General features: G+C 45.3%; 1 protein-coding gene across 4 annotated transcripts in view; it reads left to right on the plus strand.

Annotated features, from left to right (window-relative positions):
* Nucleotides 1-332: 332 nt before the first annotated feature.
* STX16 (syntaxin 16) overlaps nt 333-27,804 on the plus strand; it is a 33,186-nt gene continuing 5,714 nt past the window's right edge. Inside the window, exons 1-8 of one of the 4 annotated variants that reach the window (XM_006213997.4) lie at nt 334-1,259; nt 15,542-15,649; nt 16,071-16,211; nt 17,115-17,280; nt 18,323-18,414; nt 18,956-19,099; nt 20,292-20,372; nt 22,582-25,628. In XM_006213997.4, coding sequence (XP_006214059.1) covers nt 1,128-1,259; nt 15,542-15,649; nt 16,071-16,211; nt 17,115-17,280; nt 18,323-18,414; nt 18,956-19,099; nt 20,292-20,372; nt 22,582-22,686 — 969 coding nt within the window. In that variant the 5' untranslated portion in view covers nt 334-1,127 and the 3' untranslated portion in view covers nt 22,687-25,628. Of the gene's footprint in view, nt 1,260-8,911; nt 8,934-15,541; nt 15,650-16,070; nt 16,212-17,114; nt 17,281-18,322; nt 18,415-18,955; nt 19,100-20,291; nt 20,373-22,581; nt 25,629-27,804 lie in introns of those variants that run through there. The other 3 variants (XM_006213999.4, XM_072944474.1, XM_072944473.1) reach the window with 3 other exon arrangements.

A 27,804-nucleotide genomic window follows, 5' to 3' on the forward strand; every position in this document is an offset into this window, starting at 1 on the left:
ACCCCGCGCGCGCCTCAAACTTCGGTTCTGCTGGAGCCCAAATTTGCCTGCCGCTCGACTCCACTCTAATAAGCGCGACAAGGCCCTTGGCAGTTGTTTGCAACGTGGGGGCCACGCTCTCGAGGCTCAGGCCTGCCCGATGGCCCACTCCCGGTGTCTGGGCCCAGTTTGGGAAGGGGAAACCGAACGTCCCGGGAGCACCCCGGGATAGGGCGGAGCGCTCTCGTGCCCCGGGGCAGGGTGGGGGGGTAGGGATCTCCCGCGCCCGGAACGTTGCGAGCAAGGCTTGCGAACGTCGCAGGGGGGCACTCGCGAGAGACGGACAGGAAGAGGGCCAGGGGGGAACGCCAGAACCCGGGACCACAGCACGGAAACGGCCCGGGGCTGAGCAGAAGTCAGATCCGGGGATGGAGGGAGCCGGAGAAGAGGAGTGAGGAGGCCGGGGAGGCAGGCCTTGCTGCCCTCTTGAAGGCCGGCAACCTGCTGTGGCAGTGGAGCTCCAGGCCGCCCAGAAAGGGAAGGGGTCAGGAGGTCGGGCCCCGGCCTTTGCAAGCTCAAACAAGGCCCAAGAAGGGAGCAGCAGGAGTTCTGGGCCCAGGCCTCGCTCGGGTTGTCCAAAGGGGGCCTACACCAGGCCTCTGGTGGAGAAACCGAGTCAGAGTTAGGCCTCAGGCCCGGCCCAGACGCGTGTGAGCCAAGTTAGGGGTAGGGAACAAGGACCCTGGGGGGTCTCAGAGACTAATGTGGTAGGGGGCTTCAGAGCTTCCCAGTCCAGAGCCGGATTGGCGAGTTAGACGCTTGTAGATCCGAGGTTGGATTGGGGAGGGGTCTCTGGGAAGTTGGCTAGCTACACAAGGATTGGGGGGATTTAAGTGCTTAGAGATCGAAGGCAGGTCTTGGGGAGGGGGAGTCAGACAATTGAAAAGCCTGGGTGGTTATTTGGGGAGGGGTCTTTGCGCCTGGACGAAGCTCAGAGCAGCACCTGCTTGGCTTGAGGCCTGAGGCCTTGTCAGGAGAAGCTTCAGTGAAGGGTGGGCCGACTAGGCCAAGCCAAGAGAAAGAAAGTGAATAAACCTGGACTATAAGTGGGCGGGGGTCTCCTGAGCGGGGGTCACAAAGGGTGAGCCATGGCCACCAGGCGTTTAACCGACGCTTTCTTGTTGTTGCGGAATAATTCCATCCAAAACCGGCAGCTGTTAGCCGAGCAAGTGAGTAGTCACACCACCTCCAGCCCTCTGCATTCACGTAGCATTGCTGCGGTGAGTCTCCAGGCGGCCTCTCCGACACACGCACCGTGTGCACTGCGGCTCTGCCTGTCTGTCTGTCTCTGTCTGTCTCTGTTTTAAAAAGATAAGAATAGGAAATGCGAGGTCTCTTGGCCAGGGTCCGAGAGCTTCGGTACCCTGCATGGGGAAAAAGCAGTTTTAGGCCCCCGCTCCACCTCTGCCTTGCACGCTCTCCTCACTTCCGCATCCCTCCTGATTCCCCCCCTTCCCGCCCCCCCAGGCGTCACTGCACGGCCGGCCGCCTCCAATTTACATATGTTTTAGCGCTAAGATTTGGAAGCTTTGGGCCTTTACGAAGCCTTTGTGTTTTGTTTTAAGCTCCCCCCTCCGCCCCCGCATACTGAGCCTCACTTTGGTTCTCTGAGTGCCGGCTTGCCGGATCGAAGACCCAAATTCTTGCAAATGAACGATTCCCTCCCCCAGACGAGGAAGGAGTTGTTTGATTTTTTTTTTTTTTTTTTTTGGTCCTCTTTCTTTTAATGGCCTCGAAGCCCTCTGTGTGGCCGTGTTCCCTGTGAATAATTGCCTCACTGTTTTTCCTGGGGGCTCTTGTTTGTGAGACTGTAAGGTGCTAGCTTCTTCGTTTTCCATTTCCCACACAGGAAATTAAGCTTCTCCCTCCATTCTAACTTAAAAAAAAAACAAAAACAAAAAAAACATGGTGTATATGTGAAAATTAACTCCCTAAGTAGCACCTGTTTTGATTTAATTAACCTGAACGTTTCTTCAGACCAGCAATAGACTCTTACTGGGAAGGCCTGGAAAGATTACTGTTGCCTTTTTGTTTGTTTTTGATGAGGGCTACTCTGAACCTGCTTTCTGCTGTGTAGAATATGCGAATGGGGGTTACATGATTGTAGCTGGGGATGATGATTAGCCCTGTGGTATCTTTAATTGAAAAGTGGAGTTAGGATACTGGTTTGTGTTGGGGAGGCCCCTGGCTGTGGACAGGCTAGGTTGGAATAGAAGCAACATTGGAGAGCGAGGGAATAAAATAAAGTCATGCCGAGACCAGATTCCTGGGGGTTGTGGTTGAGACATACCGTTTTGGGAATCTCACACTCATCTACCTCTTAGGGACTGTCCTCCCTTTTAATTTCTTTTCTTTATGACTTGATCTAAAATGCTTCAGAAAAATTAATGCCATCTGTCTTGATTATTGACAGAGCATCTACAAAGACAGTTTTTCCTTTCTGTAAATCACAAGTGGAAAATGTCTTTGGCTATTTGAAGCTGTGTGAGCAGTTGTAGGAATAAAATCACTGTAAACTTAGGTCAAAAAGCATACAAGACAGAGGGACGGAGTGTGTTTAGGTTTTCATTCACTTAAGAATGTGGAGGTTTTTTACATTTGTAAACTGAGAGAAATTGTGTGATATAGAGGTGCAAGATGGAAATGGGCTGATTCCTGCGCTAATTTTGAAAAGAATGTTCTGAAATAAGCCAAGAAATAGAGAGTAGAAATTGAATGAATAAATTCCTCAATGCAACTTTAGTTTTGTTAAATAAGGTGTAAAAATTGCATGTTCCTTAAATTTTATGCTACCTTGTGGGGGGAAAAAAACCCAGAACTAAAATTCTTACTAATGTTTCTAAGGTATCAGTTTTAATTGATTTTAAACTATAATGTTTGCTTTAAAATTTTTCATTATATAAGGTTCAAAATACACTGAACTATTGGATAACATGAGACTTTTTTTTTTTTGATTGTTTAGTCTGACGGTTTAGAAACCTGATGTTTGAGACAAGCAGCTTTTTGAAAGTGCATCTCTAAGTCAAACCTATTTTTTAAATGGTTTTCTAAGGCAATTTAAAATATATATATATATATAAATTAAGTCAAATAATTTAAAATATATAGCTAAAGTATACAATTTGGAAAAATGCATGTCAGAAAATGTACAGATATATTTAGCTAACTCGGATATTTTCTTGAAAATAGATTTCTAAGTCAAACTGAAAATACATGTCGAAGTCAGAACACTAAAGAAATATTTTCTGTATGTTACACCATTTAAAATGTTACATATGTTAGTTGGCTATTTAAAATCTTTAAAATGTTGACTATTTAAAATCTTTCTTAGATCATTTAAAATATCCTTGTAGTCAGTTCAGACTATCTAAAAAATAGATTGTGCAATTAAATAAAAATGGTTTGCCTAAGTTAGAATTTTGTTTTAAAATCATACATTTATATATTTTAATTGTGTGCATTAAAAAACACATAACATAAATTTCTGAAGTGTTTTGGTTTGATTTTCAGTTATATTTTCAGCTTGCTTACAGTTGATTCTACAGAAACCATTTTACACACACACACACACACAAAATCAAATATGGCAAGATGTTAACCTGACTAAGTAGAGGGTACAATATTTTCAACTTTTCTGGAAGTTGAAAAAATGTTATAAACATTTTGGGGAAAAAGCCATATCTAACAGTTTTTAAAAGCTCTATTAAATAACTGATGTAATGTTTTTCACTGCATATCTACCTCATAAAATTTTTAAAACCTCATTTCTGACTTGTAAATTTCAAAATCATGTAGCAAATCAAACAAAATTTAAACTGTCAAATTTGAATATGGTCTGGATTTTAGGTGATATTAAGAAATTATTAATTAAAGTAATTATAATTAAATACACTTTTTAGTTTTATTAAAGAAGCCTACTGAAATGTTTAGTATTTGAAATGTCAAAATATCACTTATTTCATATACTTAACCTTCTCCCCCATAATGGAAACAAATAAGGCAAAGTGTTACTAATTATTAAGTCTACTGATGAATATGTGGGTAGGTGCTATACCATGTTACATATTCTTCTGTATGTTTGAAAAATTGTAAGTAAAAACTTAAAACATAAATACCTGTCATGTTAAAAACACAAGTAAAACAATTAACAGACACTTTATATGTATTTATCTAAAACTCAGGTAATTAAAAAAGGAAATAATTCTAGAGCTTAACTTAATTAAAAAATCATGAATTACAATTTCTATTTCCCTAGTTAGAAGAAAATGCTGTAGAAGTTGATTTTGGAGTATGCATTTGTTATCTCACAATTATAAATCACATCCAAAATAATGTTTTTTTTGTTTTTGTTTTTGTTTTAGTTTTAAATCTCAATTTTCACATCCTTATTTTAGGTGAAAATTGATTGTAAAATGTGTGTGTGTGCTTTTGTGTGTGTATTACACACCTCAAAACAAATCACACCTAAAGCCATATCATTCAAAAAATTAATCAGGCATTTTTTGCATACTAGTTTGAGAAAAAACTAGAAGTTGGTGGTTGGCAGTGGTGGGGTTATTGTGCATACCTATACTGCATACCAAAACAGGTTTGTGCAGCATTCAGGCAGATATGTCACAGCTAAGCAGGAATTTAAGGAGAATGTACAGTGACAAAACAAACAAAAAGTCCCAAGGGCCAGAGGGGACCTAAAGGTCGTTTGACCCAATATCCCCTGTGAGATAACCCCTCTGCCTGCCTTCCTTGAGCACGTTCTGTGATGGCGATAGGAAATTCCAGCAGCCAGTCCCTCCACCTCTTTTACTACCCAAAACGTCTTTGCCCACATTAACCCCACGTCAGCCTGTATCTTGCATCCTGTGGTCCTACCTCGGGTTCTGGCTCCAGGGTCTCTGACACGGGAAGCCTCTTCCTTCTGCGTGATAGATAAACCTGCAGCTGGCTCGGCTTTCCCGGCGCGGGCAGCAAGGGGGCCTAGGAATGAAGTCTAGTTTTCCTGTGTGCTTTTTGAAGTTCAGCACCCAGAACTGAGAAAAATTCTGCTTAATTGTGTTCTTGGTTGTGTTGATTTTAGTAAAACTAATTGTTAAAAACGGGGCTAGGGGCAGTTGATTCTTTTAGACTATCAGCAAAATAACAGCTGTGGGCATTTCTCATTCATTCTGTTTTGGCCTCAGTTTTGGATGCCCCATCACGGTCATGCCTCAGGGCAGTAGGAAATACAGGCAGGCGTGCTGGACTCTTAAGTCTGGGAATTTAGGGCCAGGTCTCACTGTGAGGCTGTCTGAAAATTAGGCCTTCAGGCAAGCTTTTAATCTCTTCTGACATCTTTTGCCTTACTTGTAAATTGAGGGTTTGAGTTAGGTGATACCTAGTGGCCTTGTGGGTTCCATGATGCTTTCTTAAATTCTGTTTTAATACGTTGTTTCTCCTGACCAAGGAGGCAGCCTTAGCTTTATTCTGAAAAGGAGAAAAACATAGTCAGCAACATCGCCCGGCCTGTCTGTCCCATGTTACCGCAGAAATCCTTAGGAGTAGGTCCAATAACTGTGGAGAAATAACTTTGACATTATATCTGCCAAATGCAGATTTAAAGCAGTTCTTCATTCAGGCAGTTTCAGGCAGCTTAGCTTTGAGAAGCTGAAATGAAATTACAGCGTTAAATAATCATTCCAAAAAAATGTGTAAAGTCTTAAACGAATGAATGAAAAGTAGATGTTAAGTTGCTGTTCTGATCTGATGAGGTGCTGCTGTGTGACTTGTTGTGATTCCCTTTGATCTCCTGGAATAGATCTTATAGAGGGATCTGAGCTGCTTTGTTAGTGTTTACAGTCTAATCTGTTCTCTGCTTTAAAATAATGCACAATCTATAAATGGAAGCTGGAGTTAATTGGTCTTAGATTAGTTTGAAAGTAGCACATTATTTTTAATAAAACATGGTGTTCTTTAGGGGGGAAGAAACAACTGAGGATTAACTACTGTTATAAGAAACCCGAGGTCCTTCTTCAGTCTTGACTATAATATTAGCTAAGATTTATTGAGAGCTTACTACATCCCTGGCGCTGGGCTTTGCCCTTCCTGTGTGCAACCTCATTTCATCCTCACAGAGCTGTATCTAAAAAGGAACTGCTTTCTTTCATGATACAGATCCGGAGACTGAGGTTTCGAGGAGTCAGGAAATTTGCCCAGTGTTGCCCACCTAGCGTGTCGGGGAGCTGGGATGGGACCTCGGGCCCCAGAACCCTGGCTACCTGCTGGCCCCGTAGCGCTGCCTCCTTTCCGGGACTTGCGCTGCAGTCCTGAAGAATGAAGAACCCATGAAACATCTTTTTTCTTACAGTAGGATTGCGCTTTCTTTATTTCACTTTACAACCATACGTAGTCAGTTTTAACTTACATATTGAACATTCTAAGTTTTAGTCCATGCTGAGTCTGTTGGAAAATTAGTTCTCTGTCTTTAGAATCCAAGTATGAAATCATTGTATATTTCTCTTTAGATCTATTTGCTTTTCTGCTTCTAAAGATTCCATTTGAGCAGAGAGGCTTACTTGAGAATAAGGGTACTTTGTTGGATAAAAGTGAAGCAAACTTTTATTTTGGCAGTAATGCAAATAAAGTAAATATCACTATAGCATAGACCTGTATTTCCAACTCATTTTGCTCAACTTTTCCAGACTTCCTGAGTAAACACAGATGGGTTTCCACTTATTTTTCAGTTTTATGTAGAAAGTTCTGTAGACTATAAATTCCACTTGCTACTTGGAGTTTTCAGTATTTGCTTGATTGTATGCCATTGGCAGGTCACAATCCTCGATTGAGACGGTAGTGATGTGCAGTACCGTGTTTGCGTTCAGCTGTAGTTTGGTTTTTCCTGATGGTAACCCTAAATGTTTTAATTCAGGTCTTGACAACATTTTCTGGTAATTTGGTGGCAGGGGGAGTTTTGAAAGCCTTTTGTTTTTAAGTAGCAAAATGGGGGTGGGGAGATGCTCTTCAAAAAGATGACTTTCTGAATTTAGTTCCCGGTGTGTTGTGAGTAGCTTCCTATCACTGGTAACTCCCTAAGTTGTTACTAAAATTAGGGAGACTGAAGGTGGGGTGGAAAGAGGCTTGAACACCTGGGTCTGTGCCCGTCAGCCGTTGACAAGCTCTGGGGCTTCAGGGAAAGGGATCCATATATTCTGAAGTGTGGTCTCCCTATTTGTGGAAAAAAAAAAAAGAGTCATATCTAGCCTATGGTTCTGATTTCCCCTCTTATCAACTAATAATTGCAGAAACCAAAAGATCAGGCTGTGTGCTGAGTTAATAACCCGAGAGGACAGGCTCATGTGTAGCAGAGATCTTAACCATGGTTTGCAGTGACACTTTGTCCAAGGGTGAGATGTCAAGGAGCCTCTGTAGAACAGGCAGATGTGCAGACTGAGACAATGAATTAGGAGTTTTGCTTTGTGTCTTGTTTCATAAATAAAAACACTTCAGTGTGGAAATGTTAAGCTTCTAAAAAAGTAAGGTTTTCTTTTTTTTTTTCTTTTTAAAGTAAAAGGTGATAACTCAGATTTCCATTTGACACCATCTTCTCTATTAATATCTTCCAGTACTACTGTTATGTCTGGGTGTGTATATAAATATAGTTCTCTTGCTCTCAGAGCAATTTGTAGAAGGAACGGAGAGTCTTTTTAGCTTTCTGTAATGTCAGATAATTAAATTTTTACGTGGAGGAATGTTGTGTGATTACACTGTTATTGCTGTCATTATTTAATAATATTTTGGCCCTGATAGACCAGTTGCATTTGCACTATTAATTTTTAAATAAGGAAGTTATTTTTTTACTTTCTAAATTTACTGCTAAGCAGGAAAAAAGCCAACACAATTGATTATTGAAATTCACCACTAATTATTTCAGTGATCAATATTGTTTAAAAAAAAGAAAAAAAACCTACTTGTTCAGATTATCTCTCCTTAGTAAATGTCTGTTCAGAAGATAGAGTTCCACGTTGATCGAAAAAAGAGCCTTTAGCTTTAAATTGAAACTTAATCCTCTTCCTGTCGGTGCTTCTTCCTTCCTACTCTCCCTTAAAAAAAAAACAAAAACAAAACCCTCTCCTTACCTTTGGTTTTGTTTTGTTTTGTTTGTTTACTTTTTTATAATAGCCTTATAAATAATTCTGTGCCTTCTAGACCAGTAATAACACATGCCAAGCAAATGGAAAGAGTTTTTCTTTTCTTTGACCACCTGTGTCTCTCTCCGGGGAAGAGTGGTTTCTCGGCTTGCATATTACCACGGAGAATGCCGGTGTCTGCGGGATTTAATTTGTAGAGACCTTACATATGTGGTCACTCAAATATTATCTGAATACAACCATAGACAGTTTTTGTGGGTTGTTCATTTGCTAATTCTGCCGCATTTGCAGGGCTGATTTGCATGTTCAAATGTGCATTTGACATGGTAAAACTACATTTTAGCTTTGCTCTTATTTTATCTTCCTAAGGAAAATTTAGAATGTTGTATATAGTATTTGATGTTTATGAAACAGATTAGCATTATATTTTAGTGGAACTAAAGCAAGTGTGTTATTTGTTTCTATTGTATTTTAATTTTTACAACTATTTATTGTTTCCTATCTCATTTACCAAAACAATAATCATAGTAAATAAAAATAAAAACCACATATTACTATAGTTTTTTTTTTAAAGGAATAATCAGAAGGGGGAGTTTTTTTAAATGCCTTGGTTAGTGGATCTTTATTTTTAGTCAACTTTAGAGTCGCTTAAAATCCCAGTGTTTTCTCAACTGACCATACCTTATCTTGTCTGTCTGTCCCCACCCTCTTTCTCTTTGCTCTCCCTAACTGCATGGGACTGATGGAAACATCTCTCTTCAGGAGCTGGATGAGGTATTGTGTTTTGAATATTTTTGTATGTTAGCTTATAAAGTTATGCCTGTTTTTCTGAAGTTTTTGGTCCTATGGAAAATGCCAACAGAGTTTACACATGTTTTAGCGTTTGTTTGGATTGTTTATAATTGTCACATTTAACAATTTTAACTTAGGCTTTATTTAACGTGTTTTCACACGAGAGGAACTGATGATTTAGAGGAGGCTTGGGAACGTTGTTTACTACTCTTGGGAAAATGTGTCAACTTTGGAAATAGTAAAGGTTGAACATTTACTTGAACTTAAAGTAAGCCAGATTTTTTTTAGGATTATGCATATAGCTCCCTTGAAGTATGTGAAAAGACATGATGTCTGGTGAAAGCACTAAGGAAGTAGGACTTGGAGCCAGCCGACCTGTGGAGGTGCCACTGGGACGCCCAGGTGACCCTCTGTTAGTGCTGACTGACTGGTGGTACGTGGCCCCCTTCCTAGCAGCTCACCTTGGCGTTTTCATTACTTATTAGCACTTCTCCCAGAAGATGGAGAGAGTACATGTTCACGTCACTTTATTGAGCAGCACTGATACCGGGCTGGCAAAAAAAAGGAGATTGCACTGTGATGGGCAGTTTTGTGTTTCTGTTATCTGTTTCAGCCATGAAGGGTTTGAAAATATTTTTCCTTAGGGTAGACCCTTTTTTAAAAGCCCTTTTTAAAAACTTGGGGGCTGGGAGGATGTCATTTGTTTTTACTCTAATTTAAAAGTAGGAACAGTGAGGTGGGATGAGGGTCACTGTCTTTAAAACCTGTGGGATTCCTAACTAGTTGATAATACAGAGGGGGAACACCTAAACATCCTTCACTGAGAACTGGTTAAGTAACTTCTATAGCATCTCAAATTCTCTGTGCCTGTTAGAAAGAGTGCAGTCTGTCTCTGGGCTGCAGTAGAATGAGTGACACCTTCCAGGAAGGGTCTGGGATGGAAGGGAAACTTTGTCTTGCAAACCCTTTTCTTAGTTTGGTTATGTATGTTTTTAAACCATGGGCATCTATTACTTGTGTCATTAAAAAACAATTCGTGTTCAGAAACAAACCCTTAGCCAGTGGCCGCTGGAGCCAGGTGCCGCGGCGTGCCTGACTAAGACCCCTCGGTCCTGCGCCGGCCGGACCCCTCGTCACGCCCCTGCTGTGTGCGTGGGGCTCAGCGAGCAGGCCTCACTTGGGCATCACCGTCACTCCTTACTGAACAGTTTGGAAGCACATGGCTTGTGGCCCCAGAAAGGAAGTGTCCACGGGAGAGCCAGCAGCAGAGCAGCTTAGGGTGAGGAAGGATTTCGGATGCTTCCCCCACTGGGGGCCTGTCGGGGGTCATCGGTACTGAGGGGCCTGCCATCTGAACCAGCTTCCTATCTTGCCTCCTTCCTCCTCAGGCAGCAAGTTCCAGAAACTGGCTCCCCACGGAAGTTTACAGTGTGGTGTCTCAGCTTGGAGGGGTCTCCAGGTTCTGTTAGCAGAGACCCCGAGGGGAGAGCCCCTCTCTGCCACACACACTCCCATGCTGGGAGAGCTCTCTGAGCCCCGCATCCAACCTCTCCGTCCTGCGTCCATGCGGCCACCTCACCCCCTCGAGCACTTCACTTGTCCCTTCTTGTCCTTTGTCCGGAACCAGTCTATCTTCTATGACGTGAATGGTACATGACATGTGTTATATTTACTTCATTCATTTATGCATTCATTCATTGCATCCTTTTACTGTTGACTTGGCCAGCTGATTACAGCTGCATATTTATTACTGCTAAGTGCCAGGTGCTGAGTTAGAAGCTGGGCCTGTGTTGGGAATGGTGTCCAGAGCCATGCTTTGTCAAGGCTGCAGCAGGGCTTCAACGCAGTGTCTTCTGGGAGTGGTAGACGTGACCTCAGCTCCCAGCGTGGGTCACATGGATGCCTACCCCTTCACAGGTGAGGCCTGAGCAGATTTTGCTGACGGCATCACTGGGGCCTCTCAGAGTAAAACAGCTGGTGGCTTCCTGCAGCATGGCCACGTTAGCTTGTTATTCTCCTTCTCAGACCAGCTCACAAATCCGCACCCTGGGGATACCAGTCTCTATTCTTCTCCAGAAATAAGAAGTAAGGTGTCCCCAAAGAGGAACCCCCGACCACTCACTCTCTGGTGCAGCGTCTGGCCCTCTCCTTTGTTCTCTGCTCCAGTCTACTCCCCACCGAGGACAAAGTCATCTCCCACGTGGTTAGGGTTTTAAATTCATAATAGGAAGTATTAAAAAAATTACAAGCTATAAATGTCAAGCTCCCAAAGCACATAACTTGGGGAGGGCAGGGCGCAACAGCAGGGCCCCGAGGGCCGCAAGCTGGCTTACCTCGCTGAGGGCAGCCTCGAGAAAGCCTCTGGACCTCTCAGTGTCCCTGTTTCTAAAACAGGGAGCAGTCCTCTCTGAAGGTTTGTCGTGGGGCTAACATGATCGTGGTGCGGAAGTGTAGTACCAACGGGACCATTAATTTGTGTTTTAAGGGTGTGTGTAAGAACTGAGAAAAAAAAGAAACCAGTGAAACTAGCAACCTTTATATCTAGGCAGTCTGATTGTCGGGTTTTATATTTCTATCTTTTTACACATTTAAAAAGTGTCTATTTTGAACATTTATTGTTTCATAATCAAAAAGTAAACCCTATTTTTCAGCTATCATGGATTTAAAAAAAAACAGACCTGTAGTGCTGACAGCCCCTGATTCCCTCTTATTGCAACATTCTCATCTACTCCCTGGAAGAGCAGATTTCTTGAGCCTAATTGTCTGTTAGTGAAGTCGACGAGCCTTGTGAGCCCACCGAGTTATGCTGTGGCCCGACTTCATCATCCACCCTCCACAGTGTCTCAGGTGGAAGCCAGAGCTGCCAGGCTGTAATTCTCAATGTCCCTTCTGGACTTTTTTAAATGTTCACAGCCACAGACAATCCAGAATTGTCAGGATTGTTTCTTATTATTAGCAATGCATTATGGCTGAAGTTAGTTTATTTTTTTTAGATGGGGTGTGTGTGTACTCCTGACTTCTCTAATCTGTACAGAGGCTTTGCCATTTCCTTAATCTTATGGTACACTAAATCAGCCTTCTCGTAAATGCAGGGTTTTATAAGAGTAGGAAGGCGTACGTTTGGAACAGCAAGATTTATGAGGCTGTGTTCGTGTGTGTGTGTTCCGTCCATAGAACAGCACTTGTCTGTACTGACTGGTTCTCTTTAAAAGGACAAATGTCAGTGTCTAACGTGGATCAAGGGCAAAAGATAACTTTAGTGAGACGAACGAGAAGCCTTTGTGTGTGCTGCTTTGAGCATCCGTTGGCAGTCTCCCGCATTGATGCATCTGAGCTGGCTGAGCTGGGTGAGGGTAGCATCCCTCTAGTTCTTGGGCGACAAGGGCTACCAATCAGAGAGACAAGAACCCTTACATTCTTAATTCTCATGAGTGCAGTTTTATAAAATAGTTTTTGTCTTACTTGAAAAATATGGAAAGATTTTTTTACTTTAGAGGCACAAGTTCATTTAAGAAAAGCTTTGATGACCAGCATCATATATTCAGAGAGGGGAACTCAGTTGAAATCGAGCAAGAACGAGTAGAGAGAATTAAAAATCTGGCAGTTTTTTCAGGTCTGTATTGCCTTGGGTGGCAACTTCAAAACCGATTTATTTTGGATCTTAAAAATAAAACATGTTGAAATGGGAAGTGAGGTTTCTAAAGTTGAAAGGGTGATTGTTTTGCCCTTTAAATGTATTATTTATGTTTATATTTGTTCCCATTTCAGATAATTGACTTTAATCTTCAGTTATGTTTTTCCTTCCCAAAACATACAGTCTTTAAAAAAAAAAAAGTGCATACTGTGATACGTACCAGAACTCCACACTGATAAAGTAAATGACACCTTTCTTCTGAGTGAGGCCGCGTTTCTTTATCATGTTGAGCTGTTGCTATAGATGATGTCCTAATGAGGACAAATTACGCCCTGTTTAAGAGTTTTCAGTCCTAAAGAATCAGCTGTTCTATCTCATTGGCAAAATGCTAATACAGTGTGCGGGAAAGCTGGGGCCGGCTGGAGGAGCTGGCATCTGTCCCCTTCACGTGGGGACCTCCTAGTTAGCAAGCTTCCTTGGTGTGTTCGCACACTCTTTACATGCTTTTTGTGGGGCGGGACCTGTCTATTGTGTAAAATTAAGTACTGCTTAAAGAGTTGAATCCACCTCAACTGACTTTTTGTATGTTATTCATAATTTCCCATTTGTTTCAGATAAATTGATACTAATTACTATGCAGATAAATTTAGGTAAATACCATCTCTGTATCTTTTTTAGTGTAATGTATGTTGGTAAACCAAAAAAACTACAAAATAAGATCATGAATTTAAAAACTATAAATAAAACAAGTTACTGTTACTACTTTATTGAAGTTGGTGTAATAATAAAATGTAGTAGATTAGAGAATAAGCTGGCAGAGCAGAGACTCTGTGACCCACAGGTCTTGCTTTGTATGAGCAGCTGGAGACTGAAGCTCAGGCTCTGCTCCACTCAGGCAGCAGCTCTGCGTCCAGGGCCTGCTGCACGGCCGGCCTGGAGGTGCTGGGAGCTGGGCATGTGGCTTGTCCCTTCTGGTTCAGGCATCATCCCCTCCTCAGAGCTGCTGCCTCCGGGTGACTTTGGAGCAGGAGTTCCCAGGAACACACAGCCATGCCTGTTCCTGCCGTGCGGGGTGAGGGCTGCGCCTGCAGCTGGTCCTCAGAGGCCGCTGTGTTGCTGGCCTGTGTGTGTGCTCAGCCCCAGCCAGCCCTGGGGTCCTGGGGGCAGTTGGAGGGGAGTGGGTCAGAGGGCTCCGTTTCGTGTGGTGGTTTTAATCTCAGAGCTTGTTGTCCTGATTTGTTTCCGTAGCAAATTGCAGTTATATTTCACAGGCCTGCCAAAGTGATTGGCAGCTAGTGCAGTGGACGGGGCTCCTGGCGCCAGCTGCCCCAGGTTTTAATCTGTCACGTAATAGCTTTGTGACCTTGGGCAAGCTACTTAACTTTTCTGGGTTTCAGTTTCCTCATGTATAGATTGGAATACGAATTCCTAGCTCCCTTAGTTTTTGTGAGGATTAAAATAATAACAAGAAGGTAAAATTCCTGTTAGTGAACTCTTAAAAACAAACAGGGTGGCGCTGGTTGAGAAGGAGCAGGTCACTGATGCAGAGCCCCCGATAGCACAGGTTGGATGACGCACCATTTGTCCAAGCCCTGAAATGACACGGGGCCTGCAGGGTCCACGCGGCGCTGGAGCGCGCTGGCCTGTCACGACTCCCCGCCGCTCTGGGAGCAGTTGCATGGCTGCTGGTCCCACCAGCGTGGTCCTTGTGTAGGATGCGCTGGCTGGGTGCGCAGCGCCCCGAGCCAGTAGGGGCAGCACCGCCCCGGGCGTGATGCCAGTGCGTGTGCAGGACTCCAGGCTGCTTTTAGCAACTGTGCTGTCCTCTCTGCTCAGGATTTCAGGCTTATTACTGGAAGAAATCTTTCAATTTAGGTTTTTCCTTATGTGATAGTTCTCCCCCTTCGTCTGAGGGTTTTTTACAAATTTTGCCTTGTTCCTTGTTTGTTAGGAAAGCAAACAAGTCTTTGCTGAATGCGTGAAAAAAATAAATTTAGGGAAATGCAGGGAGTAGGGAAGAAAAGCAATATAAATTCTTCACCAATTCTGTGGGGTGACTTAGAAAATGTGCAAAGTATTGCCTATAAAGGACTTTTATATGCTGTTTTCCATTATTTTTTGATCATCATTTGGATCTTTTGAAACTGGCATTTATAAATTCTGAGCTCGGGAGGGTACCTCCAGATTCTTTCAACCATTCACTGCCTCCAGGCCAGAGAACAGTTTAATGAAGCCAAACCCATGATTTCCCTCCCCTTCTTAAGAGCTTACTAAGGCAGTGTATTATATAGGTAAAATAAACAAGAACTGTTGATATCAGTTCAGAATAAGTGAGAATGTTGCCTGTGGACATTTAACCAAAAAAAGGAAACGACAGTGTGAATTTAAGATTGTAGTGAGATTTTAATGCTTGCTTTTGCCAAGTGGTGGATAGTTTCCCGACTGTTTTAGGCACTTCTTCGATACATTTTAGCACATGGTTAATGATCCTGTGACTTAGATAACTGGATCAGCCCTATTTACAAAATAAGTTAAATGTGTATAGAGGAAACCTTGAAATTTTTGTATTGGTTGCATTTACCGCCTAGAATTTTTTTTAACTTGTGTCTGTCTGGTCATATTAATCACTGAGGTCCATGCCATTCTATCATAGCACTAGTACTAAGAGGGTTTTCTTTTAAGGATCTTTTGTTGACTCTTTCATTACATTGCCATGGCCAGATCAAGTCACATTCATGTTCACAAGTTTGTCCAAGGAAATTAAGAAGTGGTGCATGAAAATATAGGAAAATAGTTCCCAATCCTAGCAGTGTCAAAAGCAAGTTTATGATACAGGCAAGTGCGCGCACTCCTCCGTTTCTGTGTCTTCTCAGGGAGCGATGTTTAAAAGGGAGTGAGAGTGCGTGTATCTGAATTGACTGAGTAATTTTTTTAATGTCCCTTTATTTTCCTGTAGCTCGCTGATGATCGCATGGCTCTGGTGTCAGGCATTAGCTTAGACCCAGAAGCAGCAATTGGTGTGACAAAGCGCTCACCTCCTAAATGGGTGGACGGCGTGGATGAAGTAAGTTGAATGTTAGTTTCACACTCTTATTTATTGACGTAATTATGACAGTAGCATATTTTAAGACGTCTGCATAAAGACTGATTTGGCTATACCTGGATGCGTGTCCCTGGAAGTGCTTTAGCGTTAGGGTTGTTCAGTACACAGCACAAGAAGCGGGGGAGGGGTGCCTGTGTGTGCGTGCTAGTGGTTTTTGGCTTTAGCAGTAACTATGTGAAATTTAGAAAGCAATCAGAGAACTGTGTGACAAGGAGGAGTGGTGCTGGAATTGCTGGTTGTTTGAATTAAAAGTTGCTCAGGCATGGACGACCCTACATGTTGGCTGAAGACTGAAGTGTGTACTCTGAGTGCAGCTGATTGTCCCAGAGGCAGACAGACCCCTGGCAGACATCAGTGGAGTTCTGTGATTTCATTTGTTTAGATACAGTACGATGTTGGCCGGATTAAACAGAAAATGAAGGAATTAGCCAGCCTTCATGACCAGCATCTAAACAGACCCACCCTGGATGACAGCAGCGAGCAGGAGCATGCCATTGAAATAACCACGCAAGAGATCACTCAGGTGAGGACAGAAGTGGATCCCCTGGCAGGAACCCACATTTCCCCGCCTTCTCACGACCTTGTCGTTGGAAGCCCCAGGGTGGTACAAGTCTGAGTCAGATTGCCAATCAGTCCTGGAGTGTCACTGCCCAGCCTGAAGTTCACAGAGGGATTCCAGGAGGCCCTGAGCTCCCCTACATTTCAGTCTTGGAGGAGTGGGGACGGTTTTTCAACTGTCTGTATTGACTACTGTGAATTGATTTAAAAATTACGTTAGGAACATTACTGAGTTCAGTCATTTGATTTTAAAATATATAACGTCCATTGCATACTAGTGCTCACAATTTTTTCATGTTAAAAAATAGTACTTGTCATTAAAAAGATGGAGCTGTTGCCCTAGACAGAGTAGATTAGAGTCCTAGAGAAGCTCAGCGTCCTAGAAATATTTCTTGTAAAATGTTAAATTTGAATAATTTAAAAATAATACTAGCAAACTAGCACTTACAGTCTTCGTTTGTTAAGCTCTCCCAGGTGGCTGATGAACAGAAGGGGTGTGGGGGGCGGGAGGGCCCTGAGATGTGGGGTGTTTGCATCCTGGCTTTTATCGATGGACTACAGCAGGCTTCTCATTTAACTGCTCTGACTCCAGTGTCCTGGTCTGTAAAACGGGATACTTCTCGGGGCGCTCGCAGGGGTCAGATGAGAATGCGGCCGCGGGGAGTGATACTGGTTCCGTAGCACAGCGACACGTGTGCACAGTGCGCACCTATTCCAGGTTTACTCAGTCTCGGGTCGCGTCGCCGTTGTCAGCGCCGCCCAGCTGGACAGGGCCCTTTGCCGTCCCGCTCAGACTGGCGAGCACAGAGGCAGGGCCGGGTGCGGGACGTCCTCCCCGGCCTGCCGTGAGCCGCGCCCCTTCTCCCAGCTCTTCCACAGGTGCCAGCGTGCAGTGCAGGCTCTGCCCAGCCGGGCCCGCAGGGCCTGCTCGGAGCAGGAGGAGCGGCTCCTTCGCAACGTGGTGGCCTCCCTGGCGCAGGCTCTGCAGGAGCTGTCCACCGGCTTCCGGCTCGCGCAGTCCGGCTACCTCAAACGTGAGTGCGGGAGTTCCAGCGCTCGAACTGCAGAACCATTTTTTGTGTTTTTATCTTTTCCTGCTCCCAGTTGTCCATTTCGTCCTGTACCTTTCGCTGTCAGCTTTTGAGCACGTCCGTGGCTCATAGAACAAGAGAAGCTCCCTTCCACCCCCAGTGTGAAACCCGGCCAGACTGAAGCCGAGGACAGGCTGTCAAAGCAGTTCACATCTGAAAAAACAAAACAAAAACTTCCTCTGTGTCAGGCGTAAGGAATTTGAAAATCCATCTAGCACATTTAAAAAATGTGTCGCTTTCTAGGTTGGGGTTTGGGGGAGCTGGTGATAAATAGGTAAAAAGCTGTAATCACACGAAGGCTTCATATTTGGTGATAAGGGAGGATTCTGAGAGCGCCTGAACTTCGTGCTGGGGGAGTCTGAGCATCCCTACTGGCACTAGTGACTTCTCAGCCGACTTTTCCTCCCTGAAGAGCGCAGAGGCTGCTTTCAGCCACACCCTTGTTCTGGTTTCCCTGTATACGGGGCTTTTCTTTCTTGCCATGGTAATCAGTAAAATCCTCCACATACTTCACAGAAAAGCTAGTTCTCCCTCCTTCTGACAACTGGCATATTTGTATTTTAATTTTATTACTTGTAAAATTTGATTAAGGCCATTTGGAATTCTTACTGGAGGTGCTTCTAGAGAGGTATATTGATTTCTTTTAATGTTTTGTAACAGCAGTTAGATCAGATATTTCTGCTTCACTTAGACTCTCAGATCGTTGTGTCATTTTGCCATTCACTCGGCATCCAGTGAACTGTGCACATTTACCGTGTGACTGTGTCTTGAATGCCCCCACGCATTCGCAGACTGCTGCATGTCTACAGTCCTTCACTCTCCACCCCCACCTCTGTTGGAGATGAGATTGGGCTTCTTTTTAAAGCTGCTAAGAATATCTCCATTTTGACTGTTGAGTTTTACTCTAGATTTCCCCCTTTTAATGGTGGAACAGTAACCAGGATGGTTTACGTATTCGAGTAAAGTGCACTCCTATCCATGATAGGCATGAAGAACCGAGAGGAGAGATCCCAGCACTTTTTTGCCACATCAGTACCACTGATGGATGATGGAGATGATAATACTCTCTATGATCGGGTACGTGGAGGGGCCGCCGGGCCTTGTGCTCCATTCTGTTTCCTTCTCCTCGTGGACCTTTCGCTTCCGTGCAGTGCAGACGGCCCGGCGCTGCGTGACTTGTGCGTCGGTCGAGGGGCTTTTGCAGCAGGTGGAAGAGCGGTCATGGGGCCCATACTGTTTCTTCCTTTCCAGAGGCTACAGGGAGACCTTGTAATCTGCCTTCCAGAACCTTCCGGAAAGCAGTCTGCACACGCCACTCCTGGGAAGAACCCAGAGACATGCAGGCTTCTCCCCAGTGGCTCTCATGTAGCTGCAGATGTGGGGTTCTCTGTGTCCCTGTGTCCCCTGCTTTGGTCCATTCTGCTCGAGAGCCCGCTTGTTTGGGGAATTTGAATCTTTCCTGTTAGGGGAAAATAAGTGCTTTTATGTTGTTTATGTGCTTTATAGAAATATTTTCAGAATTCATTTTCTTTGAATTGTAACTAAAATGGTATGCCGCAGCTTTCTTGAGGGGGAAGGAACTCTTAACATGTACATTTTGTACTTTTTGTCTCGCTAGGGTTTCACTGACGACCAGTTAGTGCTGGTGGAGCAGAACACACTGATGGTGGAGGAGAGGGAGCGGGAGATCCGCCAGATCGTGCAGTCCATTTCCGACCTGAATGAGATATTCCGGGACCTGGGGGCGATGATTGTAGAGCAGGTGTGTGCGCGCACCTGCCTCGGCAGCGCGTTTTCCTGCCAGAATAGCTGGTCCTTCTCCAAAATGTTTAATTCTGCACTTTTGTCAGGGAAAACTGTGATTCTGCTCCTCCAGTGCCAGTGTGTGTGTACAAATGACACGCATGCAGTGTTGTCGCTCCCTGTCAGAGCGCTAATAAGCCTCTATTCAGGTAAGAAGTCACTGGCGTGGAGGTTCTTCTGTCCCTGCTCTGCCCCAGGCGTGTTCGGGGTGGGGGCGCCCTGCCCCGCCTGCCCACGCGCAGCGCTGTCTCTGGCGCTAGATAAGGCTTCCCTTCTGATTTTGGCAGGTTATTGTGTGACGACAACTGGAAACACTAGCTTTCAAGTAGAATTAAATTGTTTGTTCACTGTTACAATCTGATTAGGGTGTTTTATTATCTTGCCGGCAGGGATTTGGGTCCTGATCCCCCTGAAACCAGCCGCAGAACAGAGTGTCGAGGCCGTGGAAGATCTAGTTACAATAATTACCGGCGCGCAGCTCCCAGGGAAGCGCTCTCGCCATCTCTGCTGACACAGCGCGTTTTCACGCAGAGCCCCACTCTTCCACGCAACCCCGTGTTCCATTCTTTCTCTTTGAACCAAGAGATTAAACAAGAACAAAATTCTCCCTGAGGTAGAAGTGTAGTTTCACACGGTGGTTTGGAGCATACTGTCATGGCTGTGACCTGTGGAGACCTGTGTTGACGTTTACAGATGTGACAGTCAACTTCCAGGCCTAACCGCAGCTGGGCCAAGCTTAACCGGCCTCCTCTGCTTACTTGAGTCCGAGTGTTTAAGCAACAGACGGGCGCAGAAGCCAGCCCTTGGCTGCTCAGAGCCTGTTCCCACCGAACTGTGTATTTTTAGAGCCCCAATAAGTCTGAGTATGGCATATCCTATAGTAGCTAAATCCAGAATAGAAACCTCAGTTATCAGTATTTCTTTGTCATGAGCTAGACTCTGTTGTGACTGCCGTGGGTGGCACTTCGCCATCGGTGCCTGATGCTGCTTGGTGGAGGGTCCCAGAGCGTTTGGTGTGCACCTTTACAGCACAGTTAAGTGAAACAGAGCATCCCATGGAGAGCAGTGTCTGCAGTTTGCCTCTCTCGCTTCTGAAGTGTGTTTCTCCCTGTTTGGTTGTTGATTGTCTGTCCCTGTCACTTGTCACTCAGGGTACCGTCCTTGATAGAATTGACTATCACGTTGAGCAGTCCTGCATCAAAACTGAAGACGGTCTGAAACAGCTTCACAAGGTAATGCCATCTCTTTCAGTAGTTGGGAACTTGAGGAACTGTGGTCAGATATCAGGAATTCCCAAGAAACTTCTCTTCCGTCATCGCTGTCTTCAGCTCTGTCTGCCGTCAGCCATCAAGATAGGGCTGTAAAAATGTACGGTATCGGTTTATTCAGAGCCAGCCCCGTGAGTTGTGGCTATTTGACTGCAGTTGACGATTCTAGGTGCACCTCATACTTAGATTTGACACTGCTGAGAACTCCCTTCTGTGACAGTCAATTGTAAAGAAATTAGGGTTTTCTTTTTTCTTTCCTTTAGAAAATATTCTATTCCTCGAGTCTTCTTGTTTTAGGAAATCAATCGCAGGGGCATTTGCTAAAATATGTGTTGATGTGTCTGCTTGTTGCTGCTGACTCAGGCCTTGCTCGTTGTGACGCTTTTCTGATGAGTGGCTGGTGGAGACTCAGTCTGGAGAAGGTGAAAATCTAATTTTTGCTTTTAATTACCACAGTGTATCTGTGCACTACCTTGAGGAAGGAGTGGCTTGTTGGCATGAGGGTATTAGCTCTCTTATTCTCTGCTGATAAGGTGGCTATTTCAGGAATGCTTTCTATAATATTTGTTTAAAAAATAAATGGAAAACATCTTAAAAATCTTGCAATCAGTTGTGAGAAACATACACATGCGGCTGAGTGGCTCTCATATATAATTTGGAGCATGTTTTCTTTAAAAGGAGTGTAACACTTCACAAGTGAAATAAATCCTGTCCATTTCCACGTGTCCTTGAGACCCAGGGGTATTTCTAGCCATGTAGTGGTCACTCTTCCGACTCACTGATGTGCTGGCAGTGAGACTCCAGCATGCGCTGGGAAAGGGAAGGCCGGCCTCATCTATGCAGAGGGCTTTTTAAGCATGAGATTCATTTAGTTGCCAAGCCTTAAAAGAGGGAAAACTAACTTTTAGTTTCTCACTCTGTAATACCCAGGTTTTCATATGCTGTTGAATTATGCATTGGTTTTGAAGTTTCTTAAATAAAAACTAGCAAAACATGTTTTGTAATATAACACAGATGAAGGGAAAAGCTCTCTCCGTGAGAGTGTACAAATCTAGCGGGAACGAAAAATTCTGTTTCAGGTTCTACGTTATACATCATTTTGAGAGGTTTTAAAGTCTGTCGTCTGGCGTTGGCGTCCCTGGTGCCGTGGGCTACTTACTAGAACAGAGCACGCGCCGTCCGATCACTCAGGGCACGTTGCTTGGTGGCGCGGCTGGCCGTCTCCTTGGCAGTTGGCTCATCCAAGGACGCGTGAGCCTAGGGAGTTGCTCGCACCGGCTGGACTCTGCAGACAGTTCACCTGTCTGTCCCAGTGTTTCCTCCCGCTGCTGAGCGCTTCCTGGGGGAGCAGGCTTGCTGAGGAAACAGAAGTACCGGTCAGAAGGTTGGTGGGGAACGGGGAAGTAGGCCAGAGGTTGGCTGCTCTTAGCAGGTGTTCCCACGAAGCTGTCTCCTCCTTGGCCTTCGCTGCCAAGGAGCGGGTCAGTGAAAGGGCAGGACGTGCTCTCCCTGGGCATGGTCACCCGCACGACTCTCCTCCCCACTCTCCTTTCCCGGGGCCACGTCTCTGCCCGACAGGCACGCGTGTCACAGAAGCACAGGGAGAATTCACCCCAGGTGGGCACTCTCTGTATTTCACCCCACGGGCCGAGCTTTCCTATTTCTATCTCAGAGGGTGAATTTTGTCTTGTTTCCAAATTCAGAGGAGGTAGAAAACAAGCTTTTTGGGGGCTGTCAGTTCCATACCTTCTATCTGTGGTCTCTCTAGCCAGTTGCTTGATTTCTTCATGAAGGAGGTGTGTGTTCATCCTAAGAACTGTGTCCAGAAGCAGGAGGCTTCTACTGGGAGGGTGGGTCACGGCAGTCAGCAGCAGCAGAAGTGAGGAGACGCGGTCCGTGTGGACCCCAGGGCAGAACCTTTGGCCTCTCTTGCCAGCCTTTGTGTGATGGCAGGTCCCAAACATGTGCTTTAGTGAATCTGGTAAATAGGGGCTCCGGGATCCTGGAACTCGTATGGATTGCACACACTTGAACTGTGGAGAGGCTGTGATGGTGGGCCTGTGACAGAGGTGTCGGTGTGGAGGTGAGACCGAAGCCTAGCCCTGGAAACGAGCGAGACTTGAGAATTGATTTTGGGGAAAATGACGGCCTTTTTTCCCTCCTCTTTCTGTAGGCAGAGCAGTATCAAAAGAAGAATCGGAAGATGCTTGTGATTTTAATATTATTTGTCATCATCATTGTCCTCATTGTTGTCCTCGTCGGCGTGAAGTCTCGCTGAGCAGCGTGGGGTCGGTGGCGCGGCCCGCGTGGATCCGGGTTTGAGGGCTCGACGTGCGGGCTGCCTGCGGGGATGCAGCCCTGGGACCAGTTGGGGCAGCGGGCGTTTCCACGGACTCTTCGTCATAGTCATGCTCAAGCCAGGGGCGTGGGCTTCTGTTTTCCCTTCACTGTCAAGCGTTTGAGGACCGTGGATACTGCTGCCGAATAGAGATGAGTGCTCTCCTCGGTTGTAATACATAGATATTTTTTTAGAGCAAATGTGAGCTGAGCGTTTGCAGGTACTCCCCGAGCTGCTCAGTGTTACATGTGTATGTGCTATGTGATGTCTGAGCAGCATGCTGAAATAATTTTTGGAAAAATTTTTTTTAAACCACTTGGTTTATAAGAAATTTGGTACCAAAAATTTATGAGTAGAGGCAAAAATGCCTCTTCGTCTCTCTCTGTGTATTTTCCAGTTGAAAACAAACTGAGAAGTCCTTTAAGAATTTATAATCCATTCCCCATTAACTTAATTTAGCTTTTCCATCACTGTTAATGATCAGAGTAACAAAGTGTGAAAGACAAGAAACCATCACTGATGTTAATGAACACATTTAGATGGGCCAGTTAAACAGCTTCATGAGTTTAAATTAATTGTGAATGGCGTACTCCTCATCTCAGACTTGTGCACTGCATTTTCTACTGTAAACCAAAAGGAATTACTAAGCAAAACCACCTACATTTAAAAGTTGATGATTTGAGATAACCTTACTTTGAAAGGAAGCTTGGCAGTGTCACGAAAGTCACCAGAATCAGCCTGCGTGTCCCTGTGCTCGTCCCTAGCCATCTCGCTCAGTCCATTACTGATATACTAACTATGTAATGACCTGTTGAAACCGGACACCATTTAATGAACTGTGAATTTACACAGAGGCCATTCTAAATGGGTCACCCCATTTAGGATTAGTGGATCTCAAATTATTAACCTAACATCACTCCATTTCAAAGTAAAATATTCCACCAGTGGTTTGATTTATCGGCCCTTGTATTGCCACTTAACATGCCCAGAAAGTAGGCATGTTCCTGCAGTTTGTGAAAACCGTGGCTGAGAAAACCCCTTGCTCGTGGAAGCGCACTTTCGATCGCCCAAGTGGGGCTTTGTCGTTTTCTTACCTGTTATCAATATGGTGCTCGAATATATTCCTGGACCTGTAGCAGAACGTGGGAAGTGATGACAACTTAGAAAACCAAAGTTGTTTATGTTTTAATTGGTCTTGAGACACCAGTATCGTTTTAATGGTCTTTGTATAATTTTCAATGGCTTTCCATTGTTTTTACCTCTCTTAAAATGTTTAAAAAAGAGCATGACCTTGTTAAATGTGCTACATTTTATTTGGACCAGTCACATAAAATGTCTTTCTAGAATTGACTTTGAAGTTGTTTCCAGAAATTTTAAACTTAAGTCCAGAGATTCAAGTTACCCCAACAGATCATGGGCTTAAAACCCAAACCCTCGCCCAACCTTCCCTTCCCAAGCAGTTGATGACACCAGGCAGTCGCTGGTTTTCTTATGACTGACGTGGCCATGGGATGGTCTCAAGGTGTCTCTGGCATTTCAGGAAATAGCATGGCATTCCCTAACAAACAATTATTTACTAGGAAAGAAGGTCAAGGAATAAGAATCCAGCACCTCCTTGACCGCCCCTGAAGTGCGGGGCTCTGTCGGTCTTGGGAGTAGCTGTGGGTGTCCTTACCCCAGTGGTTCTGACCTAATGGAGCCAGGCTGCTCTCGAACCAGCTGCTTCTAGGAGTGGGGCTGTCGAGACGAGGGGCTTCCCCCCAGACAGCTTGCGGTGGTGATACTGGGTTATTGTTAACAGCTTTTCAAGTGCTAAGTTTTCCTTGCTCTTGAAGGAAGGTGATCCTTTAAGGAAGGATCGCTGTTTATTTGTATTTATTTTCAATGACTAGGGTGATTAGGGTTGTGTTTTTTACCCAGCTCATTTGGGTGAAGTCCTGAATCTAACTGGAGGTGGTTTTACGGATCCCGTGTGGGACTGGGGCAGCTGCCCTGGGCCGACTGAAACCAGAGCAGTGCCAGCCGGAGCCCTAGCTGTCCACTGCCGTGCCTGTGTCCCCAGGTGGGAAGTGGCGCACAGCCCAGGCGCTGACTTGCCGGGCTCCTCAAAACACTGTATTTTTCTGTTGAGCCTTTACTTGGGGAAAGATCAGCAGCATTGGGGACAGTAGGAGGAAGTTAGTAATTAGTGTCCTTCAAGCTCAGGGTAGTTCTTTCCCTTTGAAGGAGACAGGCTCCTTTTCCTGCCAACAGCCGCTGTCCATTGGAGGGCTGCGCTGTCCAGCCCTGTGGGGCTCTGGCTGTGGTGGTCGCCCAGTCCAGTCTCTCCCCTTGCCTGGGATGCACCCCGGGAAGGACTTCAGGGAAGGCCCCTTCTGAGCATCCTGGGCTTATCCTGGACACCTGCCTTCTTTAACAGGTCCAGGGGCGGCTCCGTTGACCGGGGCCGGAGAGGAGAAACATAGATGTTTACTGTCAGGTCTCCAAAGCTCCTGATCTTTCCCGAGATTGTAACTGAAAGCTACTGTCTCCTGTTTTATTAATTTGGGGGTGGGGGGAGGTGCTGGCTCGCCATGGGCGTGAAGCAGTGTACGTTTCTAATTTAACAGATTTACCGCGCTCTCTGCTAATTGAGAGAGCATTATTTATTTGTTTTGACACAAGTGCTTTCAGTGTTTTATCCTAACTAATGGCTTCTTAAAGGTAATAAAACCCTTCCAAGCTAATTGGTCAGATAAGACTTTTTTTCCTTGTGTGCTTAAATAAAGCAATCAGTGAAGCGCTTCTATCCAAAATGACTTTTTTTGTCCTTTTTTTAAAAACTAATTTACTGTTACTGGAAACTTTTTGTACAATAAAGCAATCATGCAGATTAAAGAACATCCTGCAATCCTAGTATTAATTTTAACAAGGGGGTTCATGTTTTCTTCAAATGCATCTGTGTTTCGGGAGAGCCTGGCCTGTTCTGTGATCATCTGGGCTGATGGCTGTTTGTTTTGTGCCTGCGGCCTTTGCCTCAGTGTCTGAAAGTCCATCTATCTGTCTAATGGATGCTTTTAAAGGGACTGATCTCTGTGCTATCCAGTATGCAGAAAGGCAGGTCATTACTTAAGAAAGCGCATGCTTTATATGCACACCAAGAAGCATTGGAGATCTTTCAATAAAACTTGCATGTGTGCCTTGTTGAGAAGTAATCCTTACACACAGGCTCCTGGAGACTTGAAAGCTTCTAAGACTCTGAGTGCCTCCTATCCTATTGCACTGAAGAGTTCCGGGATAGTGTTTACCAGTTGAACTCAAAAGCCATTTCCCCTCCAGGGTGTCTGTGTCCAGGCTCCTCTAAGGCCGGGATGGTTCTTAGTTGACTGAGCACGTGATGCCTGGTGGGAGATGCCATCAGGGCACACTAGGTGTGTGTCTGCCTTTAGGGAAACACCAGCATCCACACCTAGAAAAGTGGGAGTTGTCTCTGCAGATAGTCCCCTTGACCAGCTAGGCATTTCGTCCTTGGACGTTGCTGCTGCTTGTGGCAGTTCATTCCTTCCGACCCTGCTGAACCACACACAAGGCGAGACCTCCTCCCACCGGGCGCTCCCCTTGTTCTTTGAGTACAGCGGCAGCCCCCCCCCCCCCCCCGCAACGTGCTTATCAGCCGTCGGCTCTACCCGAGAATCAAACCCACTCTTACAGGCTAGACACGGAAGAAGTCCTCCATCCTGACACAGTGCGCGTGGGCCCTGCCGGGAGCATGTGCTGCTTGACTGGTCCCCTCACGGGGCACGTTCCTGACTCAGTTTCCAAGGACCCTCTCTAGAATGGGCGCTACAGGTGTGCGCAGGTACAGTCGACGGGGCGCGTGGAGAGCTGTGCGGTGCGGACCGCCAGGCACGCCTTCCCGGGGCCCTCGCCCACCCTAGCACAGCCGTGTGGATCGGCCCTGCTGCGCTGAGTGACGTCCTCTCAGAACTCTGATCCTAACCCAGAGTTTGAGCACCCTGGGGTCCTTCCTGGTCTGCCTGTCACAGCGGTATAACCGCGGCAGAACGGCTCACCTCGCCTCACATAATTCTTGTCTAACTTTATTGGGTCGTGTTATTCGCCATGCTGGCTTAATTTTGATCATCAGGCTCTCTTGTTCTGGTCAGAATATGGGAACCATGTGGGGAGACGGGCTGCATGTCTCCCCAGAAGGGACGTTCATGGGCTGGGTGCAGGGAGGATGGAGAGTACGTCGGTGCTGGTTGATGGGTGAGTTATGTAAGGTCCCTCCTCTCAGACTTAGAGAGGCGGACTTGGTCCTGGGGATGCCAGCTTCGTTTTGAAGCTCAGCAGCGTGCACACGCAGACACGCACGCCTGGATGACATTCCCCATGTGTTAGCGCTCAGGACTCCTGCAGTTCTCTTTCCAAGTTCCCGCCACCACCCAGATGCCCCCTCGAATCTTGTGGCCTCATGTTTTCGTTTAGTTTTGTTTGAAAGTCAAGGGGAGAACAACCCCCTTCAAAATGCTGCGTATTAGAACTAACAAGGGTGCCGGGTGGGCGTGTGGAGCCTCAGCTGGTCTGAAGTTGCCTCCGATGGGGGACTTGGAGTCGGACGTGGGCATTAGCCGCATTCTGTGTGAGTCTTGTCCCCGACCCCACGCCGCCCTCCGGGTCGGTCTGCCAGTCCACCGCTGGGTCTTACAACACAAAGGCACATTCCACAGCATCAGATGGCAGCGGCTTGTGTACAATTATCTGGTCAATTGAGGCAAAAGAAAATAATCATTTGTCCAATTGTCCAAATTAGCTCCCTGAACGTCCTGAACGTTCCAGATAATTGTATGGGTCTCCATTTCAGCCCCGTAATCTGGCTAAAATGGATCATTTACGTGAGACGCCACGCAACACAATGGGCATTTAAATTGGGCTTCGTTAAAACAGACCACAGAGTTTAGCGATTTCTGTTTGTCAACTGTTATTCTAAAATTGCTTTTAGCTAATTGTCCAAATTCCGCCGTTAGTAATCTCTGTTTCTCTCATCTTGTAGATGTTGTAGTGGAGGCAAAAGGGCTC

This window comes from Vicugna pacos, chromosome 19 (assembly GCF_048564905.1).
Source record: "Vicugna pacos chromosome 19, VicPac4, whole genome shotgun sequence".
Classification (NCBI taxonomy): Eukaryota; Metazoa; Chordata; class Mammalia; order Artiodactyla; family Camelidae; genus Vicugna; species Vicugna pacos.